The sequence below is a fragment of the Pan paniscus genome, chromosome 9, assembly GCF_029289425.2.
Source record: "Pan paniscus chromosome 9, NHGRI_mPanPan1-v2.0_pri, whole genome shotgun sequence".
NCBI classification, from domain to species: Eukaryota; Metazoa; Chordata; class Mammalia; order Primates; family Hominidae; genus Pan; species Pan paniscus.
Window position 1 is genome coordinate 49,820,458 of NC_073258.2, and position 23,515 is coordinate 49,843,972.

The 23,515-nt window shown below is 43.4% G+C and overlaps 1 protein-coding gene across 2 annotated transcripts in view; it reads right to left on the reverse strand.

The window, feature by feature from the left end:
• Positions 1 to 2,565: 2,565 nt before the first annotated feature.
• MTCH2 (mitochondrial carrier 2) overlaps positions 2,566 to 23,515 on the reverse strand; it is a 28,496-nt gene continuing 7,546 nt past the window's right edge. The window contains exons 4-13 of one of the 2 annotated variants that reach the window (XM_003815172.5): positions 19,362 to 19,388; positions 18,487 to 18,549; positions 15,480 to 15,537; positions 14,862 to 14,913; positions 14,382 to 14,441; positions 12,781 to 12,874; positions 10,932 to 10,979; positions 9,527 to 9,594; positions 6,553 to 6,628; positions 2,566 to 2,775 (exon numbers count right to left, since the gene is read on the reverse strand). In XM_003815172.5, the coding sequence (XP_003815220.3) occupies positions 2,689 to 2,775; positions 6,553 to 6,628; positions 9,527 to 9,594; positions 10,932 to 10,979; positions 12,781 to 12,874; positions 14,382 to 14,441; positions 14,862 to 14,913; positions 15,480 to 15,537; positions 18,487 to 18,549; positions 19,362 to 19,388 (633 nt within the window). In that variant the 3' untranslated portion in view covers positions 2,566 to 2,688. Of the gene's footprint in view, positions 2,776 to 6,552; positions 6,629 to 9,526; positions 9,595 to 10,931; positions 10,980 to 12,780; positions 12,875 to 14,381; positions 14,442 to 14,861; positions 14,914 to 15,479; positions 15,538 to 18,486; positions 18,550 to 19,361; positions 19,389 to 23,515 lie in introns of those variants that run through there. The other variant, XM_063608486.1, reaches the window with a different exon arrangement.

Below are 23,515 nucleotides of genomic sequence, written 5' to 3' on the forward strand. Positions count from 1 at the left end.
CTTTAAAAAATAGAGACAGGGTTTTACCATGTTGCCCGGGCTGGTCTTGAGCTCCTGGACTCAAGTGATCCACTGCCCCCAGCCCACCCCACACTCTTCTTAAGTCAAGGTTTCAATGGTCACCACATACTCTAGAGGAACAGTTTGTGGCAACTTAGCTTGGTACCACAAAGGAAAACCAGTTTCACAAGTGGCTTACTAGAGAACCCCTACTTTTCTTTTTCTTTTTTTTAAGAGACAGAGTCTCACTCTGTCACCTAGTGGCACAATCTTGGCTCACTGCAACCTCCAGCTCCCAGGTTCAAGCGATTCTCCTGCCTCAGCCTCCTGAACTACAGGTGCGTGCCACCATGCCCGACTAATTTTTTTGTATTTTTAGTAGATATATTGGCCAGGCTGGTCTCCAACTCTTGGCCTCAAGTGATCCACCTGCCTCAGCCTCCCAAAGTGTTAGGATTACAGGTATGGGCCACCACAACCAGCCTAAGTTCATATTACTTACTGAGTTCATTATTTCTTGCATGTGTTTCTTTTTTTTCTTTTCTTTTTTTTAAGAGATGGGAGTTTCACTCTTGTTGCCCAGGCTGGAGTGCAATGGCGTGATCTCAGTTCATTGCAACCTCCGCCTCCTGGGTTTCAAGAGATTCTCCTGCCTCAGCCTCCCGCGTAGCTGGGATTACAGGCATGTGCCACCATGCCCGGCTAATTTTGTTATTTTTAGTAGAGACAGGGTTTCTTCATGTTGGTCAGGATGGTCTCGAATTCTCGACCTCAGGTGAACCACCTGCCTCGGCCTCCCAAAGTGCTGTGATTGCAGGCATGAGCCATTGCGCCCGGTCGCATGTGTTTCTTAATGGCACCTACCTGCATTTCCTAGCCCCTGAATATCTTTAGACTTTTATGTTAATAGCTTATAGTAAGATATTATGGAGGATCATAGGTATAGGACTCTGATTAGACCTCTAGCTTGGATGCAGCAAGACTGAAACAGCTGGACTAGTATTTTGAGCAATCCTAGGCCTTGGAGAAATTTCTCAGCCACCCAACTTGCACAGGAAAAACTGAAGCCTTGGCGTCCTCTGGTGGTAGACTGGTTATCAGAGTCAGACATGCTTCTCAACTAGGAATAGGCAAGCATGAAAGTTCACAGAAGCCACAGGATAAACATGGCACATTTTCCCAGATCATCTTTACTTAAAGATTTTTTGGGAGAAAAAGGTAGGCAGCAAACATTTTTATATTAAAACAAATGCAGATAGTAATATCGAAATAGTATATAAAATTGACATTACTTTTTGAGACAAAGGAAGAGACATCAAAGACATTTTAAGCCGAGCTCCTCATGAGCTTCCTAAACCCCAGGGGAGGGAAGAGACCCCTGCATTCTCGTTCTGTCTAATATTATCAGTGGGGCTGTTTTGACAGAGAAGTCTCAGAAACAGCGAATTAAGTGCTTACTCATTTGGCAATGTCCCAGTGAGTTATATAAATAAGTGAAACCACAGGCTTTCTCATTTTAGAGCATTTTAACCTGCTTTTTAGAAGGCCTGAGTAAACAGAAGCTTTATGCTTGAGTTGAATTTTATTTTCTCCTAAAGTGATTTTTTTCCTCCTATAAATGTTAACATGTTTAATTGAGGGTATGGCATGTGAGGTGGTCAGTGTCCTAAGACCCATGTCGACTTGGGTTGGCATTACCAGACATGGAGTTACAAATATACTTTCCAAGGCTGTCATCAGAAATGCAAAACTACTCACCTTCGGCAACAATAACAAAAAGGAAACAAAACAAAAAACTGAAGAACAAAAGATTATATATAATTAGAACTGTATGGTGTAATTTAAGCACTGGCAAATACTTGGCTCTTAAAGAAGGGGGTTACTCCTGCAGGATCTGCTTTTCATATTTTATGTGAAAACAAGAACTTCCTTTGAGGAAAAAAGTGCCATTATACTTCCTTTCCAAATCTTGCTTATTTTCTGTAATTGTCTTTTTCTTTGTTGTTGCTGACCCTTTATCTTATTTATTTTTTTTCAGGCAGCCTCTTGAACTAGAGTAGGCTCAGAGGCTCCCTGTAGGTGACATTTTATTACTTTGCAATAACAGACTGAAGGGGCAGATCCTCACACAGACTTTCTAGGGTAATGTAGCAATGTACTGTCCTTTTCTTGAAGTATGAGAGACAAGGTCAATGAAATGTGCTTAGAAGCATAATGGGAGTCAGATTCTGGTGCATGCTACTGACATTTTAGGGTCTACCCAAGAAAAAGTAATTCATAACCTCCCATATAGTTTAATTTAGTGATTTTGTTAAGTTTTACAAAATTATTTCTCATTCTTCTTGGAATTCTACTCTTCATTTTACAAAGCCTTAAATTGAGACTCAAAAATCACATGACAAAGTGCCTGTAGCTTCAGGAAAATACAACTTTTTTTCCCTTCTGGTTAAGTAAAATAAGAATTTGGAGCAAAAATATCCTAATTCAGAATAACTAAAGGGGGAGTATCAGTGGTAAGTTATGTCGTGCTGGAAAAAAGAACAAAAAAGGCAGACACCAAACACCTGAATTTTCCCAAGATTAAATGATTATTAAAAAAGCGCGCCACACTGTATAGAAATCAACATTCTCTCCCATAATTCTGTGCATCTGGGACTACAGAAATGTCACTGTCCCTGCCCCACATCTTCAAATTAACATTTTCAGGTCACAACAATAAGTCTTCCCAAAGGGGACCTTCCGGAAAAATAAGCTATTTCCTCGGCTCATATTCCCCTGGAAAACAAAACAAAACAAAACACAAATAATATCTAGCGAGATGAGATCAGCCAATCCAAATCAGCAAAGAGGTCCAACTGGGAGACGTGACTAAATCTAGGACAAAACTGGGACTATCACTACAGAACAAGGATTAGTATTCTCTGAAAGGCTGAGCTACTATGAACTAACTACAATTTCTCCTTATTAAGTTCTTACTCTGGGCAGACAGAACGCCCAGGTTGGATTCTGGCTTTGCCACTTTCCACCTGGCTTAGCAAATGAGTCATGTAGAACAGTGCCTAACATTCAGTAAGTGCTAGCTTTCATTTATTTCTTTGTTTTTCTTTTTTGAGATGGAGTCTCGCTCTGTTGCCCAGGCTGTAGTGCAGTGGTGCAATCTCGGCTCACTGCAACCTCTGCCTCCCAGGTTCAAGCGATTCTCCTGCCTCAGCTTCCTAAGTAGCTGGGACAGGAACGCGCCACCATGCCTGGCTAATTTTTGTACTTTTAGTGGAGGTGGGGTTTCACCATATTGGCCAGGCTGGTCTCAAACTCCTGACCTCAAGTGATCCGCCTATCTTGGCCTCCCAAAAGTGCAGGGATTACGGGTGTGATCCACCATACCCGGCCTATTTATTTCTTAATGAAATGAAATCATGTTTCTAAGGACTACTTATAAAATCTTATAATCAAAGTAATAACAACCTGGACAACATAGCAAGACCCCATCTCTACAAGAAATTAAAAAATTAAAGGCCGGGTGCGATGGTTCACACTGGTAATCCTAGCACTTTGAGAGACCAAGGCAGGAGGATCACTTGAGCTCAGGAATTTGAGACCAGCCTGCACAACATGGCAAAACCCCGTTGCTACAAAAAATACAAAAAATTGGCCAGACATGGTGGCTCACGCCTGTAATCTCAGCACTTTGGGAGGCTGAGGCAGGCAGATCACCTGAGGTCAGGAGTTCGAGACCAGCCTGACTAACATGGTGAAACCCCATCTCTACTAAAAATACAAAAATTAGCCAGGCGTAGTGGCGGACACCTGTAATCCCAGCTACTCAGGAGGCTGAGGCAGGGGAATTGCTTGAACCTGGGAGGTGAAGGTTGCAGTGAGCCAAGATCGTGCCATTGCACTCTAGCCTGGATGACAGAGCAAGCCTCCGTCTCAAAAAAAACAAAAACAAAAAACAAAACAAAAAAAAAACAAACAAAAACAAAAAACAGGGGTGAGGGGGGAGGGATAGCATTAGGAGATATACCTAATGCTAAATGATGAGTTAATGGGTGCAGCACACCAACATGGCACATGTATACATATGTAACAAACCTGCACGTTGTGCACATGTACCCTAAAACTTAAAAGTATAATAATAATAAAATTAAAAAAAAACAAAAACAAAAAAATGAGCTGGGCTTAGCGGTATGTGCCTGTAGTCCAAGCTACCTGGGATGCTGAGGTGGGACGATCACTTGAGCCAGAGACCTCAGCCAGGAGGCAGAGGTTGCAGTGAGCCAATACCATGCCACTGCACTCCAGCCTGGGTGACAGAGCGAGACCCTGTCTCAAAAACAAAACAAAACAAAAAAATTAACAGGACATGGTGGAAGCATGCCTGTAGTCCTAGCTACTTGGGAGGCTGAGGTAGGAGGATTGCTTTACCCCAGGAGTTTGAGGCTACAGTGAGTTGTGATGCCACCACTGCACACCAGCCTGGGCGACAGAGCTTGTCTCTAAAAAATAAAGAACCAAATAAGTAAATAAAAATAAAGTAATAATGTTCTGAGTGCAACTGAGTACACTCTGAAGTATAAATCTGAGCCTTCCCAAATATAGGCCATGTGACCTTGCGTTATGTAATTGGCACTAAACTGCTCTAACCCCCGGTTTCTTCATATGTGAAATGGGTGATTAAGAATGACACCTATTCTCACACAGCTGTTTTGAGGATTACATGAGCTGATGTAAGAAAAGCTCTTAGCATGATATCTGGTATACAGTAAATGCCCAATCAAGATTTGCTGTTGTTGTAAGCACCTACAGGAACAACTGTTCCTACTTTAAGTGTGTTTGACACCGTAATCCATTCTCTGTCTGCTTTCTTCCTATAACAGAGTGTTAGTCAGAAAAGGAAGGAAGGAAAGGCCATTTTTTCCATTTAAACAGGGACCACACTGTACAATAGAGAGTAAAACTCAGAATGAAATGCACAATGTTCATAGTAGGTCTGTACTGAAATCATTCAAGTATTCAAGCTTGGATTCACAGAGGGGCTTTGTGGGCACACTAAGCAAGAGCAACTACAAACAACACTTAGGCCTTTTCATTCAGATTTCAAAGGCCTTTCTCTTATATATCACTAGTGCTATAAAATAATGCAACAAAGAGCTTCTTTATACGCTTTCTTCTGCAGTCCTTTAAGAAGTGGACCCCCCTTCAAAAACAGCTTTAAACTGATAATCATTTTAAGTGATCCTGTGCTAAATTTAGCCCACAGCCAATCCATTTGTTGTTGTTATTGTCTTTTTTTTTTTTTTTGAGATGGAGTCTCGCTCTGTCACCCAGGCTGGAGTGCAGTGGCACAATCTTGGCTCACTGCAACCTCCACCTCCTGGGTTAAAGCAATTCTCTTCCCTCAGCCTCCCCAGTAGCTGGGACTACAGGCACACGCTGCTACGCCCAGCTAATTTCTTTTGTATTTTAGTAGAGATGGGGTTTCACTGCGTTGCCCAGGCTGGTCTCAAACTCCTGACCTCAAGTGATCTGCCCGCCTTGGCCTCCCAAAGTGCTGGGATTACACCCGTGAGCCACTGCACCTGGCCTGTAGTTTTTTGTTAAGAGACACGTCTGGCTGTGTTGCCCAGGCTGGCCTCAAACTCCTGGACTCATGTGATCCTCCTGGCTCAGCCTCCTGAGTAACTGGAACTATAGGCGTGAGCCACCATACCTAGCCGTTATTTTATTTTCCTTTTTTTGGATACAGGGTCTCACTCTGTCACCCAGGCTGAAGTGCAGTGGTGCAATCTTGGCTCACTGCAGCCTTGACCTCCCGGGCTCAGGTGATCCTCCCACCTTAGCCTCCTGGGTAGCTGGGACTACAGGTGCTATGCCTGGCTAAGTTTTTGTATTTTCTGTAGTGATGAGGTCTCATCATGTTGCCTCAACTGGTCTCAAACTCCTAGGCTCAAGCAATTTGCCCACCTAGACCTCTCGAAGTGCTAGAATTATAAGCGTGAGCCACTGCACCCAGCCCATTATTTTATTTTCCAATAAAGCTTTGCCTAGATAATAAATAATTTTTTGTTGCAGATTATACACCTCATAGTAATAACAAACCCTAAATTGGTATCTAGGCAAAATCATCCACTAACAAGACTCTAGAAGTATGAGACCAGCTCTGTCAATACCACTGTGACAAATAAGTGGTTATGAAAGGTGAGTTTGGGGGAAAAAAAGAGTCTAAAATCAAGGCCATCATTTTACCAGGATAATAATCTACCTGGATCGTATTTGTAAGTTGAATGTGGGCACTCAAATGGCTTCTAGGTCTCATCTAGGGATTCTTTCTTCTTCATTACTCCTGCTCATGATTTCTAAACATCACATTTTACTATTATGCCAAAGTGAAAACACAGAACATTGTAAAGTGTACATTAACTGGCAGACTAGACTAACTCTAGCTAAAGTGAGCTACAAGAGTTAACTTGGGATTCCAGAGACAATATTTAAGAAAACAAACAAATAAAAATAAAACAAAATAAAATGAGAGAGACAGAGAAAAAGAAATACCTCTTTTTGTAGCATGCACCAACAGTCTATCCAAGACGTATATATTGGGGAGTAAGGAGGGCATCCACCAGCAAGACTAAAATAGAAAAAAACATGGAGCTATTCATGTTAATATTAACCATTCTCTTGAGACGTTGATAAACCTTGTCAAAATATTCTGCTGCACAGAAGATTCCCTGAGAGATCATTTTAGTTCAATGAAACAAATCATATTGAAGCAGGGGAAAGATCAAGCATCCAAAAGAGAATTCTTCCCCTATATTTAGGTTTCAAATAAATAAATAAACATAAACTTCAACCTTAATTTCTAAAACATTTAGACTTTTCCTTTGTGGGCAAATGAAACTCCAGAACACAGCATTTACATGATTAAAGAGCAGGGAAAGGTGGCCGGGCACGGTGGCTCACACCTGTAATTCCAGCACTTTTGGGAGGCCAAGGCAGGTGGATCATTTGAGGTCAGGAGTTCAAGACCAGCCTGGCCAACATGGTGAAACCCCATCTCTACTGAAAATACAAAAACATGAGCTGGCATGGTGGCGCATGCCTGTAATCCTGGCTACTCGGGAGGCTAAGGCATGCGAATTGCTTCAACCCAGGAGGCGGAAGTTGCAGTGAGCCAAGATGGCACTACTGCACTCCAGCCTGGGTGACAGAGTAAGAACCAGTCTTTTTAAAAAAAAAAAAAAAAAAAAAAAAGACCAGGGAAAGGGGATTTAAAAACTAACTGGTGTTCACAAAGAAACTAAACATGAAAACGGATATAAACAGTAGATATATATGTTCCTACTTAGGTATAATCACTTCATCTTGAAAAAACTGTAAATAATAATAATACATTTAATTCATCCTTCAAGTTTACACTGTGCTAAAAAATAGCAGTTGCTCTACGTATCAGAAAACATCACAGCTTGCCAGGAGTAACATGAAACAAACAAAACCAGAAAACAAACAATGTAAAATGTTCAAAACTCCACATAGCTATCTGATCTTATTTGAAAACAGTAACATGTTTAATGATATGTCAGGTACCATATGGGAAAAGAATTTTGAATTAAACAAAAAAGGCAAGGCTGGGTGCAGTGGCTCACGCCTGTAATCCCAGCACCTTAGGAGGTCGAGGAGGGCAGACCACTTGAGGTCAGGAGTTCGAGACCAGCCTGGCCAACATGGTGAAACACCGTCTCTACTAGAAATACAGAAATTAGCCGGGGGTGGTGGCAAGTGCCTATAATCCCAGCTACTCTGGAGGCTGAGGCAGGAGAAATGCTTGAACCCGGGAGGTGGAGGATGCAGTGAACCAAGATCGCGCCACCACAATCCAGCCTGAGCAACAGAGCAAGACTCTGTCTCAACAATAACAACAACAAAAAAATACAAAAAATTAGCCAGGCATGCTGGTGGGCACCCGTAATCCCAGCTACTCAGGAGGCTGAGGCAGGAAAATCGCTTGAACCTGGGAGGTGGAGGTTGCAGTGAGTCGAGATTGCACCACTGCACTACAGCCTGGGCAACAGAGTGAGACTCCATCTCAAAAAAAAAAAAAAAAAAGGCAAAATTTTGCCTAACTCAGTAGAGTCACTTGGCATCTAGAATTTGGAAATCAATGGAGTCTACCACTATACCAAAACCTGCCCTTCTAACCAATACAGAGAAAAGGTCATCAAACTTTCCATAGACTAAATATCCTAATTCTGGTTCTTTAAAACTCACTTTCTCCATAAAGCCCCTAGGAAAAACAGGTATGGATTGTCATTTAATCCCTGATACACCTTTTGTCACTTTCATAGAAAAGATAAAGATTTAAAATAACAATATGTTGGCTGGGCATGGTGGCTCACCCCTGTAATCCCAGCACTTTAAGAGGCTGAGGAAGGAGAATCACTTGAGCCTAGAAATTTAAGAACAGCCTGGGCAACAAAGTAAGACCCTGTGTCTTCACAAAAAATAATTAGCCAGGCATGGTGGCATGCACATGTACTCCCAACTACTTGGGAAGCTGAGATAGGAGGATCCCTTGAGCTCAGGAGTTCAAGGCTGCAGTGAGCTAGGACTTCACCACCACATTGCAGCCCTATCTCTAAAAAAATTAAAAATAAATAAAAATAGGCCAGGTGCAGTGGCTCACGCCTTTAATTCCAGCGCTTTGGAAGTCCGAGGTAGGCAGATCACCAGAGGTCAGGAGTTCGGGACCAGTCTGGCCAACATAGTGAGACCACATCTCTACTAAAAATGAAAAAATTAGCCCAGCATGGTGGCACATGCCTGTAATCACAACTTCTTGGGAAGCTGAGGCATGAGAACTGCTTGAATCCAGGAGGTGTCTGTTGCAATGGAGCGAGACTGCACCACTGCACTCCAGCCTGGGTGACAGAGTGAGATTCTGTCTCAAAAACAAAAACAAAAACAAAAACAATAAATAATAATAGTAATTGGCCTGGCATGGTGGCTCATGCCTGTAATCCCAGCACTTTGGGAGACTGAGGCGGGTGGATCACTTGAGGTCAGGAGTTCGAGACCAGCCTGGCCAACATGGTGAAACCCTGTCTCTACCAAAAATACAAAAATATTAGCTGGGCATGGTGGCGAATGCCTGTAATCCCAGCTACTCAGGAGGCTGAGGCGGGACAATCACTTGAACCCAGGAGGTGGAGGTCGCAGTGAGCCGAGATCATGCTACTGCACTCCAGCCTGGGCAACATAGCAAGACTCCATCTCAAAAAAAAAAAATAAATAATAATAATAATTAATAAATAAATACAAATTGAGGCTGCTGCTGCAGCATAGGGCATACAAAGAAAAAAATTAGGAATCTTCTAATGGTATCAATTATACTTTTCCTCCCCCCCTTTTTAAAAAAATACCAATCAGAGATTGATACTGATCATTCATCTTTCCTAAATTTCTACAAGGCTGCTCCGCCTGTCAGCATACAGTCAACCACCTACTAGAATAAGAAATACAAAGTGCTTACCCACAGTTGTTGACAGCCATAAGATTGGAGACAAGCACAAAGGGATAGGTCAACATACTCGCAAAAAACTGTAAAATGGAAACAAGGCAGCTGTTATTAGATCATTCCTAGTCTTTATTCTCCTTTCCTTTACCTTAAAGGCCTAGTGCCACTGCGGTGAGACACTCTAACACTTGTCTCGCTTCATCGGTACCCTGGAAAGACAACAGTTACAGTTTTGAGCCTGGAGATGCTTCTTCCTCTTAGCACACCACTGCATCCAACATTTTAACAAAAGGCCAGAAGAATTCTCTGATCCTGAGTAGCTGGGACTATAGGCGCACGCCACCATACCCAACTTTTTTTTTTTTTTGAGACGGAGTTTCCCTCTTGTTGCCCACGCTGGAGTGTAATGGTGTGATATTGGCTCACTGCAACCTCCGCCTCCTGGGTTCAAGCGATTCTCCTGCAACCTCCGCCTCCTGGGGTTCAAGCGATTCTCCTGCCTCAGCCTCCCAAGTAGCTGGGATTACGGGCATGCACCACCATGCCCAGCTAATTTTGTAGTTTTAGTGGAGATGAGATTTCTCCAAATTGGCCAAGGTGGTGTCGAACTCCCGACCTCAGCCTCCCAAAGTGCTGGGATTACAGGAGTGAGCCACCGCGCCTGCCCCAGCTTTTTTTTTTTTTTTTCACTTTTGTAGAAATGGGGTCTTGCTCAGTTGCCCAGGCTGGTCTTGAACTCTTGGCCTCAAGTGATCCTCCTTCCTTGGCCTCCCGAAGTGCTGGGTTTACAGGTGTGAGCCACCATGTCTGGCCTGAACAATATTATTTTGGAGGAAAGGCACGCCCCTTATGAAAGCTAAGCAGTACCAAACCATGCAGGATGTGAGGCAGGGGCTCTGCCTTACTCTCTTTATTTTCACATGTGAGTCTGTGGTTCCTTCGAAAACTGAGTTATTCTCTCTTTTTTTTTTGAGATGGAGTCTCACTCTGTCGCCCAGGCTGAAGTGCAGTGGCGTGATCTCAGCTCATTGCAGCCTCCATCTCCCAGGTTCCAGTGATTCTCCTGCCTCAGCCTCCCGAGTAGCTGGGATTACAGGCATGCACCACCACGCTCGGCTAATTTTAGTATTTTTAGTAGAGACGGGGATTCATCATGTTGGCCAGGCTGGTCTCGAACTCCTGACCTCAGGTGATCCGCCCACCTCACCTTCCCAAAATGCTAGGATTACAGGCATGAGCCACGGCGCCTGGCCGAAAACTGAGTTATTCTTACCTTTGACAAATATAACAAATTTCAGGGAGATGTCCCAGTGAGACATCTGGTTATCTTAAAGCAGTGATGACACAAGCCAGATTTAAAAGGAAAACAAAACAAAACACAACTATTCCTAGAAGGTTAAAAGGATTTTAAAAAACTCACTCCTGTGACAGCTTGAGAATAACTCTTCATTTCATTCATGGTAGAAACCTAAAACAGGAAAAGAGCCTTAAATTAATTGCCTACAACACTACAACACATCAATATATTCTTTTTTCCTTTTCTTTTCTTTTCTTCTTTCAGACAGTGTCTCACTCTGTCACCCAGGCTGAAATGCAGTGACCTCCTGAAGCACACATCACCACGCCCAGCTAATTTCAAAATATTTTTTAAGAAATGGTGTCTTTTTTTTTTTTGAGATAAGGGTCTCCCTATGTTTGCCCAGGCTGGTCTCAAACTCCTGGGCTCAAGAGATCCTCCCACCTTGACCTCTCAAAGTGCTGAGATTATAGGCATAAGCCACTATGCCCAGCTAAGAGACGGTGTCTTGCTATGTTGCCTAGGCTGGTTTCAAACTCCTGGCTTCAGGCAAACCTCCCACCTAAGCCTCCAGAGTCGCTGGAATCACAGGCTGGAGCTACTGTGCCTTGCTCTCCATGTCAATATAGTCTATCTCTAAATTATCAGTTTGACAGCTTGAAAATTAATTTTTTTTTTTTTTTTTTTTGAGACAGGATCTGATCTCTCTTGTTGCCCAGGCTGGAGGTGCAGTGAGCTGTGATCTCACAACCTTGACCTCCTGGGCTCAAGTGACCCTCCCACTTCAGCCTCCCAAAGTGTTGGGATTACAGCATGAGCCACCACACCTGTCTAAAACTAATTTTGAGGACAAAACCATAAAACACTGATTATTAGAATAATAAGGCAGTGGTCAAAATGATCAACCTGATTCAATATTAACAGACAAATTCATATTATACTAAAATGCTTTAGGGACGAATGTAAAAGGATTTCAAATACTAAAGAAAATGAGATTGATAACCTTTTCACACATCCTAGAAATACAGTCCCTGGAAAACCACATTTATAGTATATCTAAGGGACAATTCACTACCTTTGTTTTACACAGCTAGCTTTCTACCAGATGCGTTGAAGAAAATCCCTCTCTGTACTCAAGAGGTTTACAACATGGATTTAGTCATATACCCTGTGATGTGTTCAATTTATCATCATGCTATGGAGCTGCCGACATACAAGAGGCCCCACAATGGCTGAGATAAGAAAGACAACTTCTAGATAAGACTGATTCTCAAAAGGCTGAGGTTTCTAGAAAGCCCAATACAGGCACCCTCTTAAGTCCAGATTAGATGAAAAGCTCCCGATATACCATAAAGATGTCCTGCTTTCCCAGGTTCTCTCAAGTTAAGTATCAGTAAAGAAGTGATCTCTTTAAAGCCCTGAAGTAACACAGGGCTAAGTCTCTTGGGTATACTCTGTCACATCTTAGGGACTTTTAACGTGTATCGTTCTACAGTGAACAGTATGCTCATTTCATTAGCATTTGAAAATTTGATAATTTTTAGCTATATAATTGTTCAGTCTGGCATGTAGCAAACTGTCATCTTGTTTATTTATTTACTATTTATTTTTTGAAATGGAGTCTCCCTCTGTCACCCAGGCTGGAATGCAGTGGCGCGATCTTGGCTCACTGCAACCTCCGCCTCCTGGGTTCAAGCAATTCCCCTGCCTCAGCCTCCCGAGTAGCTGGGACTACAGGCACGCACCACCACGCCCAGCTAATTTTTTCTGTATTTTTAGTAGAGATGAGGTTTCACCATGTTGGCCAGGCTTGTCTTGAACTCTTGATCTCAGGTGATCCGCCCGCATCAGCCTTGCAAAGTGCTGGGATTACAGGTGTGAGCCACCGCGCCTGGCCCATCTTACTTTAAAAGCTAATCTAGCTGCCAGATTAAAGCCAAGGTGAGCACATCTCACGAAGGTCACAACCTACCCCACTGTCCAGTGCATAGGTATTGACGAGGTAGGCCAGTGAGTTACACAGCCACAAAGAAAGGATGTCACCTAGAAGGCGAGGAACAAGACCCCTACATGAAGAAACAATAAAAATAAGAACCAAAAAATGTGATCAGTAACACGACAGGCTCTTCAGTACAAATGCTTGTCAAATAATTAGAGGTCACAAAACATTCTAGGGAAGTGAAAAAGGCATCAAACACCAGAATCCAGCCCGCATACCTAGTTCATTCTCGTTAACACAGCTGTACTTGAAGCTGATCTCCAGTGACTTTTGTTCCTATGTTTAAAATGCAGGTCGGCTATACCCTCAGTGGCTCACCTTACTATTCATAACTGTAAGCAGGGAGGCAAAAGATTTGCGAGGTGCTTTGCAGAAGAGACTTAAATATTGTTTTGCTTTGACTAGCTTAAAAAAATGATTTTGCTAAGCTATCTGATATTCATATTTGGCAGAGCAAAAGACGAGAAAAATTACAAAGCAAGAATGGTCCCAAGTACAGATACAGATGAGAGGCATCAAAAACCACATTTCTAGGGTCTGGGTGACCTAGGTGAGGCAGCATGGAATAGTGGGAAGAGCATTTCCCCACGGATTGAAGACCAGCTTCAAATGCCAGCTCTAGCACTCAGCAGCGATGTGACAGGCAGCAGATGAAACTCTCAGAGCATCAATGTTTTTTAATCTCTAAAGTGATACTAATTATAGCTGTCCTGCCTATCTCACAGGGTATTTATGATATTCAAAATCCGTATGGGGAGATACTCTGAAAATTAAAACAAAAAACAAAAAACACCATTTCGGTAATGATGCAAAATTTTTCCTCATAGAAGAATGAGGGTAGTAGTCTAAGTTCTTCCAAAGTAAATTCAAGCCTTGCAAAAACTTACTCTTTTAGGGTAAGGAAAATACAAGTTAAGATGATTTCCCCATTTTTCAACATTTAATTTTTCTCATTTTATTATCTATATAGAATTGGGAGTTTACTACAAGGGTAGAAACTTGGAATTAAGTCCTTTGTTAAAAAAAGAAATTCCTTATTTATTTATTTTTTATTATTATTTTTTTGAGACGGAGTCTCACTCTGTCACCCGGGCTGGAGTACAGTGGTGCAATCTCAGCTCACTGCAACTTCCACCTCCCGGGTTCATGCAATTCTCCTGCCTCAGCCTCCCGAGTAGCTGGGAATTACAGGCACACAGCACCACACCTAGAGATGGGGTTTTACCATGTTGGCCAGGCTGGTCTTGAACTCCTGACCTCAGGTGATCCAACCGCCTTGGCCTCTCAAAGTGCTGGGATTACAGGCGTGAGCCACCACGCCCGGCCTCAAATGTTTTAAGTATCTAGAAGTAAAGGTTTGGGATCTTTACAAGATAATTCTAGTCATATGGGGCCTAAATATGCCTTTCTGCAGAGAAAAAAGAAAAAAAAATAAGGGGCCTAAATCGAATGTAACGTGAGGTAAGCCCAGGGAGTACGTTTTCCCCAAGGATTAAACAAAGACTCACTATTCTTACTTTCAGAAAACGTTTCCCACTCATGCAAAAATTACACACTAATCAACATTTACTCACGCGAAAAATCCTAGAATGCCCTCTTCCCGATAGATGGTTATTATGGAATCAAAAAGTCCACTACGTACACAAGAAGAAAAGGTAAAATATATTAAGATTCTTTTGGAGCTATAAACAAAATAATTTCAATTATCACATTGGACAAGGTCAAATCCACGACCTCCTTCCCTCACACTTTTCTAGCACTCTCTCACTCTGCAAAGATAGCTAAATTTGGAGATAGAAGTGAAAATATTAACTACCTAGGGGTATAGTCATATGGAGTCAGGGGCTCTGCAACTTACTCTGAAATCCTAAGTAGGCTATTAAACCTGCCTGGGTATATTTTCTCCCATTTTATTGTTTTTTGTGCAGATCAAATGACATCAGATACGAATTTGTTCTACAAATTGTAAGGTATCATAAAAATACAAAGTAGTATTATTCTAGTACTTTGGCTTCAAAAGATCTCCTTGAGTATGTGAAAACAAAAATACTTACCAGTACTTGGATTCTCTGCCAATGAACTGTACCATAGATCTCAGAGTGATCACTGTGGAATATAGAGAAAAGATGTTTACAACTATGTTAAGGCCAGGTGCGGTGGCTCACGCCTGTAATCCCAGCACTTTGAGAGGCCGAGGTGGGCGGATCACCTGAGGTCAGGAGTTCAAGACTAGCCTGACCAATATGATGAAGCCCCATCTCTACTAAAAATACAAAAATTATCCAGGCGTGGTGGCATGCACCTGTAATCCCAGCTCCTTAGGAGGCTGAGACAGGAGTATTGCTTGAACCCGGAAGGCTGAGGTTGCAGTGAGCCAAGATTGTGCCATTGCACTCCAGCCTGGGCAACAAGAGTGAAACTCCGTCTCAAAAACAAAAAACAAAAAAACAAAAAAAAAAACTACGTTAAGATAGATTTTGATAGCCCTGGAAAAAAAAGATTTTCCACCTAAAGACATTTTGCTATCTGGATAAATTGGATAAAAGCCAAAACAAGCAAGCAAACAAAAACATGCAGGCAAGGCATTTTAGTCAACTCCCACGTCAACCTATCTAAGTGGTCAGGAGAGATCAGGTCATAAAAGAAAGGTCAGTTGTCAACTGCAAACATACCATGGAAGGGATGTGTGATGAGGGTAGCAGCAGAACGAGCGATCATCTCTCGAGTTGTCTAGAAACAATCAACACACACTTCTGAAATCTAAACAAATGACACTCAAATGCCTGTGAGAAGGAATGTGGGTGGATATCGTGGTATAGGATAAGAAAGTGAATGACACAGCCCTCCTGCCCTGGCTGGAGTCAAGAAGAGTTTGAATGCGATGTGAAAGATCTCATTCATTGTCATTTTATCATACTTTTCACTCATGGATCTCAATGTTCTATTATAGTTACTTCTCAAAATTTCTCTGCAAAGCAGGCTTCTGTTGTTTTCTCAATTTTACAGGTAAGAGAAAAAAATAAAGAAACAGGAAAGGTCACCAACAAACAGTCATTAAGCTGAAATAAAAAATATGAGGCCTTTATTGAGATTATTAAGTTGCTCTCTTATTGGTAAGTGATTTTGGAGAGTCTGATATCATTCTAGATAAATGACAGGCTCCATTTAGTCTCTACTCACATTTTTGGGAGAAGAGAACAATTTTGTTTTGTGACTACAACCCAGTTAACTGTGCAGTATCTTAGAGCTGCTGTGTTTTTCCTAGTTTATCTTTCTACTCTAGGGCTCTGTAAGGAAGTAATAAAGAAAATTAAATTATAATCTTTGCATTTAGGTTCTGGGATTGTAAATGTAAGCAGGTCTACCATTGGCTTTTGCATTTTTTTTTTTTTTTAGGACAGTCTCGCTCTGTCACCCACGCTGGAGTGCAGTGGCGCGAACTCGGTTCACTGCAAGCTCCGCCTCCCGGGTTCACGCCATTCTCCTGCCTCAGCCTCCCAAGTAGCTGGGACTACAGGCACCCGCCATCATGCCCGGCTAATTTTTTTTTTTTTTGTATTTTTTAGTAGAGACAGGGTTTCACCGTGTTAGCCAGGATGGTCTCGATCTCCTGACCTCATGATCCGCCCACCTCGGCCTCCCAAAGTGCTGGGATTACAGGCATGAGCCACCGTGCCCGGCCGGCTTTTGCATTTAAACAGTATCTTTATGGTCACTGAGTTTTTTCTTTTCTTTTTTGTTGAGACAGAGTCTTGCTCTGTTGCCCGGGCTGGAGTGCAGTGGTGCGATCTCAGCTTGCTGCAACCTCCACCTCCCAGGTTCAAGCGATTCTCCCGCCTCAGCCTCCTGAGTAGCTGGGATTACAGGCACCCACCACCATGCCCAGTTAATTTTTTTTGTATTTTTAGTAGAGATGGGATTTCGCCATGTTGGCCAGGCTGGTTTTGAACGCCTGACCTCATGATCTGCCCGCCTCGGCCTCCCAAAGTGCTGGGATTATAGGTGTGAGCCACCACACCCGGCCTAGTCACTGAGTTTTAAGACAGCCCTCACCCCTTCTCCAAGGGCATAAGATCCTATGGGACTGGATGGGCAAACTAAGGAAAATACTAATTGCATAGTAATACATCTATCCCTGCTTTTTTTTTTTTTTTTTTTGAGAGGGAGTCTCGCTGTTCCCCAGGCTGGAGTGCAGTGGCGCAGTCTTGGCTCACTGCAAGCTCCACCTCCCAGGTTCACGCCATGCTCTTGCCTCAGCCTCCCAAGTAGCTGGGACTACAGGCGCCTGCCACCATGCCCAGCTAATTTTTTTGTATTTTTCGTAGAGATGGGGTTTCACCGTGTTAGCCAGGGTGGTCTCAATCTCCTGACCTCGTGATCCGCCCGCCTCGGCCTCCCAAGGTGTTGGGATTACAGGTGTAAGCCACCACGCCCGGCCATATCCCTGCTTTTAAACAAACTAATTTCATGAAAATTTACAGAAAATAGAGCTAATTTATCTGGTTTCCAGACCTTTAGTAATGTTTGTTTTGGAATATATATATATATATTTTTTTTTTTTTTTGAGAAGGAGTCTCACTCCTGTTGCCCAGGCTGGAGTGCAATGGTGCAATCTTGGCTCATTACAACCTCTGCCTCCCGGGTTCAAGCGATTCTCCTGCCTCAGCCCCCCAAGTAGCTGGGATTACAGACATGCGCCACCATGCCTGGCTAATTTTTGTATTTTTAGTAGAGACGGGGTTTCTCCACGTTGGTCAGGCTGGTCTCGAACTCCCAACCTCAGGTGATCCGCCCGCCTTGGCCTCTCAAAGTGCTGGGATTACAGGCGTGAGCCACTGCGCCCGGCCTTTGGAATATGTATTTTGGATGGCTGCATTTCCTGGATAATTGTGACTTCATTAATGACAATTAAGACAATGTGAAGACTTAAGTAATAAGAGAATAGTTCTGAAAGCCAGGCACAGAAACACCTATGGCAGCATATGGGGGTGGGAAATGGGTGATGAGGAACTTTTCAGAGTCAGAAAAATGTCAAAAGAGCCTTTCTGCATAGATACTATCCAACATACAAAGGGCCTGGTCGCTATTTTAATACTTTTTTCTAAAGACAAGGTCTTGCTCTATCACACAGGCTGGAGTATGGTGGCACAATCATAGCTCACTGCAGCCTCAACTTCCTGGGCTTAAGTCATCTTCTCACCGCAGCCTCTCGAGTACCTGGGACTACAGATATGTGCCACCACACACCTAGCTAATTTTTCTATTTTTTTTGTAGAGAGGAAGTCTCACTATGTTGCATAGGCTGGTCTCTAACTCCTGGGGTCAAGTGATCTTCCTGCCTTGGCCTCCCAAAGTGCTGGGATTACAGGCGTGAGCCACCACACCTGGCCTATTTTAACACTTTTATTCCTGAGGTTTTCAACACTATTAGGAAGACTTTCAGTATTCTAAAGACGGAATGTGTGGGCAAAATGAGTTTTCTTGAAATGCATCTATTCTGAACAGCAAGCACTGATCCTCTTTTTAATGTTATACATGTAGTAAAGCCCAAATTAATTTGAAGGTTTAATTTCATTTGGGAACAGACACTGAACACACAGGCCTGATGATTCTGATTCCATAGTTGCAACACCACAGTTTGATCTGGGCAAACAGCACAGGATGTAATTCATCTCTTACCTCCTTGATAACGTGGTCAAAGGAAGATGAGACTTCTTTCTGTACATTTCCAGGTCCTAACTCCTGGAAATCAAAATCAAAGAAAATAGAGATCTTGATTTTTTTTTTTTTTTTTTTTTTTGAGACAGAGTCTCGCTCTGTCGCCCAGGCTGGAGTGCAGTGGCACAATCTCGGCTCACTGCAAGCTCCACCGCCTGGGTACAAGTGCTTCTCCTGCCTCAGCCTCCCAAGTAGCTAGGATTACAGGTGCTTGCCACCACGCCCTGCTAATTTTTGTATTTTTAGTAGAGACGGGGTTTCACCGTGTTAGCCAGGATGGTCTCGATTTCCTGACCTCGTGATCTCCACCTGCCTCGGCCTCCCAAAGTGCTGGGATTACAGGCATGAGCCACCATGGGCGGCCGATCTTGACGCTTTTTATTTCTTTTGAGATAGGGTCTCGCTCTGTCACTCAGGCGGAGTGCAGTGATGTGATCATGGATCACTGCAGTCTTGATGTCCTGGGCTCAAGTGATCCTCCCACCTCAGCCTCCCATGTAGCTGAGATACAGAGGTATGTGCCACCAGGCCCCGCTAATCTTTGATTTTCTGTAGAGAAGGGGTCTATGTTGCCCAGGCTGGTCTCAAACTCTTAGATGCAAGTGATCCTCCCACCTTGGCCTCCAAAACTGCTAGGATTACAGGCATGAGCCACCATGCCCAGCCATCCTGATGGTTTCAAACAGAACTGTCCAAACTGGTGGCCACCCCATAGGACAACACTCACTGAGATCAATAGGAGACTGACTACTTGGCTTTTCTCCAAAAGAGGCCCCAAAAGCAGTAATAACTTGCAAGGGAAAGGCCCTCATGCTTAGAAATCAGCTCCAACATACCTCACCCTTGTCACTCTCCTGGTAATGCTATAGAAAAAAAGAAAAAGGATGATTAGGGTTATTACAGTGTCATGTGAAAGAAGACATAAAATGAAAACTCTACTGACAGAAAGTAAATTAGCTGAAGTTTTTTTAAAGTTTTTTTTTTTTTTTTTTTTAAGCTGCAAATCTTCAGTTAACTTCTACTCATTAATCAACTGGAAATATGGATCTCCAAGATAAATTTGTTGCTAAGTTTAACATATTGGTCAGTTGGAAGAAAAGCAAATGGTCATGAAAACTCTTCTTTGAAAAAAGAAAAGGGGACAGGTGTGGTTGCTCATGCCTGTAATCCCAGCACTTTAGGAGGCCGAGGTGGGCAGATCACCTGAGGTCAGGAGTTCAAGACTAGCCTGGCCAACATGGTGAAACCCCATCTCTACTAAAAATACAAAAATTAGCGGAGCATTGGGGCGCACGCTTGTAATCCCAGCTCTTAGGGAGGCTGGGGCAGGAGAATCACTTGAACCCGGGAGGCAGAGGTTGCAGTGAGCCAAGATCATGCCACTGCACTGCAGCTCAGGTGACAGAGCAAGAGTCCGTCTCAAAAAAAAAAAAAAGAAAAGGGAAGGCTGGGTGCGGTAGCTCACGCCTATAATCTCAGCACTTTGGGAGGCCAAGGCAGGGGGATCACCTGAGGTTAGGAATTTGAGACCAGCCTGGCCTACATGGTGAAACTCCATCTCTACTAAAAATACAAAAATTAGCCGGGCTTGGTGGCGGGCGCCTGTAATCCCAGCTACTTGGGAAGCTGAGACAGGAGAATTGCTTGAACCCAGGGGGCAAAGACTGCAGTGAGCTGAGATCACATCACTGCACTCCAGCCTGGGCAACAGAGCAAGACTCCATCTCAGAAAAAAAGAAAAGGGGCCGGGCATGGTGCCTCATGCCTGTAATCCCAGCACTTTGCGTGGCTGAGGCAGGCAGATCACCTGACATCAGGAGTTTGAGAACAGCCTGGCTGACATGGCAAAACCCCCTCTCTACTAAAAATACAAAAATTAGCTGGGCGTGGTGGTGGGTGCCTGTAATCCCAGCTACGTGGGAAACTGGGGCAGGAGAATTGCTTGAACCCGGTAGGTGGAAGCTGCAGTGAGCCGAGACCATGCCATTGCACTCCAGCCTGGGCAACAAGAGTGAAACTCTGTCTCAAAAAAAACAACAAAAAAACCCCAAAAACGAAAAGGGAACATGCGCAGTGGCTCACGCCTGTAATCCCAACACTTTGGAAGGCCGAAGAGGGAGGACTGCTTGAGCCCAGGAATTCAAGACCAGACTGGGCAACATAGTGAGACTTTGTCTCTAAAAAAATAATAATAAATTTAAAGAAATAATTACAAAATAAAAACAACAACAAAAAAGAAAATTCAAGAACTTTGTTTTTTTTTTTTAGATGGAGTTTCACTCTTGTCACCCAGCTGGAGTGCAATGGTGCAATCTCGGCTCACTGCTGGAGTGCAATGGTTCAATCTCAGCTCACTACAACCTCTACCTCCCAGATTCAAGCGATTCTCCTGCCTCAGCCTCCTGAGTAGCTGGGATTACATGCGCCCACCACCACGCCTGGCTAACATCTGTATTTTTAGTAGAGACAGTGTTTCACCATGTTGGCCAGGCTGGTCTCAAACTGCTGACCTCAGCTGATCCACCCGCCTCGGCCTCCCAAAGTGCTGGGATTACAGGCATGAGCCACTGCGCCTGGCCAAGAACTTTCAGTTTTAACAGAAAATAAGTCAGTAAAAACATAGCCCAGGGTTCCCACTTTTCTCATGGAAAACGCATGACCAATACCAAATTAGGGCAAGACTCTTTTCTTCCCTGCATAAAAGGACAGAGAATTGATATTAAGTCTGAAGAGCTGAAATCGCCTCACTTTCTCCTTTGTATCTGATGGTTTCTAAAATAAGCAAGAGGTTTTTTTTTTTCTCTTCTAGAGAAGAGATCATGAATACTGCCAGAGCCCAGAGAAAAATTCTTGCAAGAGGAATTTTTTGTGGCGTATTTTGGAAATAGAATGTGAGCTAGGTGAAAATAAAATTATCAATTGAGAGCTCCTTCTTGTGTAACCACGTTTTATTGTTTTCTTATTTTTTAATGTCAGTTTTATTATTTTCTAGCCATATCAGATTTTAAAAATAGACAACATTTTCTCTTGTAAAAAGAATTGTGTTTAAAAAAATCATGGGCAAGAGAACAAATGTGAAGATAAAGCAAAGTAATGTATTTTGACCAAATTCCAGGTCCTTGGCTAGAATTAATTCTAATAGCTTCAGGTCTCTAAATTTTCACTTGTTTCTATACTTTGTTATTTACTCCATCGATATAATTATCTAACCTGTCTTCTACATTTCCTGAATTTCATTTTAATTCTTGTTCAGTTTACAAAATTATTTCTTGTAAAGGTTAATAATTTTCTCAGCCCTGCATATATCCTTCTTCTTGACTGTACAAGCAGCTTTGGATGCTAAGTGTAGTACCAACCCTGTAATATTTCACTGGACTACATTTGGAACATATTCAGGGTACCTGGTTACCTCAAGTTTGTCTTACTTTACAGTTACATAAAGTAACTTAGTCTCAAGCAGCACTTTCTCTTTTTCTCTAAGTCTATACATAAACCTCTTTGGCTAGATGACAACTGCCTTTCCATATGTAAATTTCATGGAAGTAACAGCAACAATTTCACTGAGTCCTGCCGGGCGCGGTGGCTCACGCTTGTAATCCCAGCACTTTGGGAGGCCGAGGGGGGCGGATCACGAGGTCAGGAGATTGAGAACACGGTGAAACCCCGTCTCTACTAAAAATACAAAAAATCAGCCGGGCATGGTGGCAGATGCCTGTAATCCCAGCTACTCAGGAGGCTGAGGGAGGAGAATTGCTTGAACCCAGGAGGCGGAGGTTGCAGTGAGCCGAGATCGTGCCATTGCACTCCAGCCTGGTCAACAGAGTGAGACTGCCTCAAAAAAAAAAAACATTAGAATTGGGGGCTATGTTAAGGCCTTAAAAAGTACACTGAGGACTGCAGGAACTGTTGCTATGTTTATATATATATGCAATTTTTTAGAGACAGGGTCTCGCTGTTGCCCAGGCTGGAGTGCAGTGGTGTAATCACAGCTCACTGCAGCCTCAACCTCTCCAGCACAAGTGGTCCTCCCACCTCAGCCTCCCAGGGAGCTGGGACTTCAGGTGCATGCCACAACACCCAGCTAATTCTGTTTTTTAATTTTTTGTAGAGATGGGGTCTCACCATGTTGCCTAGAGGTTGGTCTGGAACTCCTAGGCTCAACCAATCCTCCCACCTCAGCCTCCCAAAGTGTTGGGATTATAGGTGTGAGCCACTGCGCCTGGCCTAATTATTTATTTATTTATTATTTTTTGTAGAGATGGGGTTCTTCCTATGTTGCCTAAGCTGGTCTCCAACTCTCGACCTCAAGTAATCTTGCCACCTTGGCCTCCAGAAGCACTAGGATTACAGGTGTGAGCCACTGTGCCCAGCCAATACTGCTAGTTTTTTTTTTGAGATGGAGTCTCACTCTGTTGCCCAGGCTGGAGTGCAGTGGTGCCATCTCAGCTCACTGCAACCTCTGCCTCCTGGGTTCAAGTGATTCACTTGCCTGAGCCTCCTGAGTAGCTGGGATTACAGGTGTCCACCACCACTCCCAGCTAATTTTTGTATTTTTAGTAGACACAGGGTTTCACTGGTGTTGGCCAGGCTGGTCTCAAATTCCTGACCTCAGGTGATCCGCCCACCTTGGCCTCCCAAAGTGCTGGATTACAGGAGTGAGTCACAACTCTTAGCCTACTGCTACATTTTTTGAGAGTTACACAAACAGTGACATACCCTTCAGCCGAGCACGGTGGCTCACTCCTGTAATCCCAGCACTTTGTGAGGCCAAGGCGGGCGGATCACGAGGTCAGGAGATCGAGACCATCCTGGCTAACGTGGTGAAACCCCGTCTCTACTAAAAATACAAAAACTTAGCTGGGCATGGTGGCACATGCCTGTAATCCTGGCTACTCGGGAGGCTGAGGCAGGAGAATCGCTTGAACCCGGGAGGCGGAGGTTGCAGTGAGCCGAGATCGTGCCACTGTACTCCAGCCGGGGCAACAGTGAG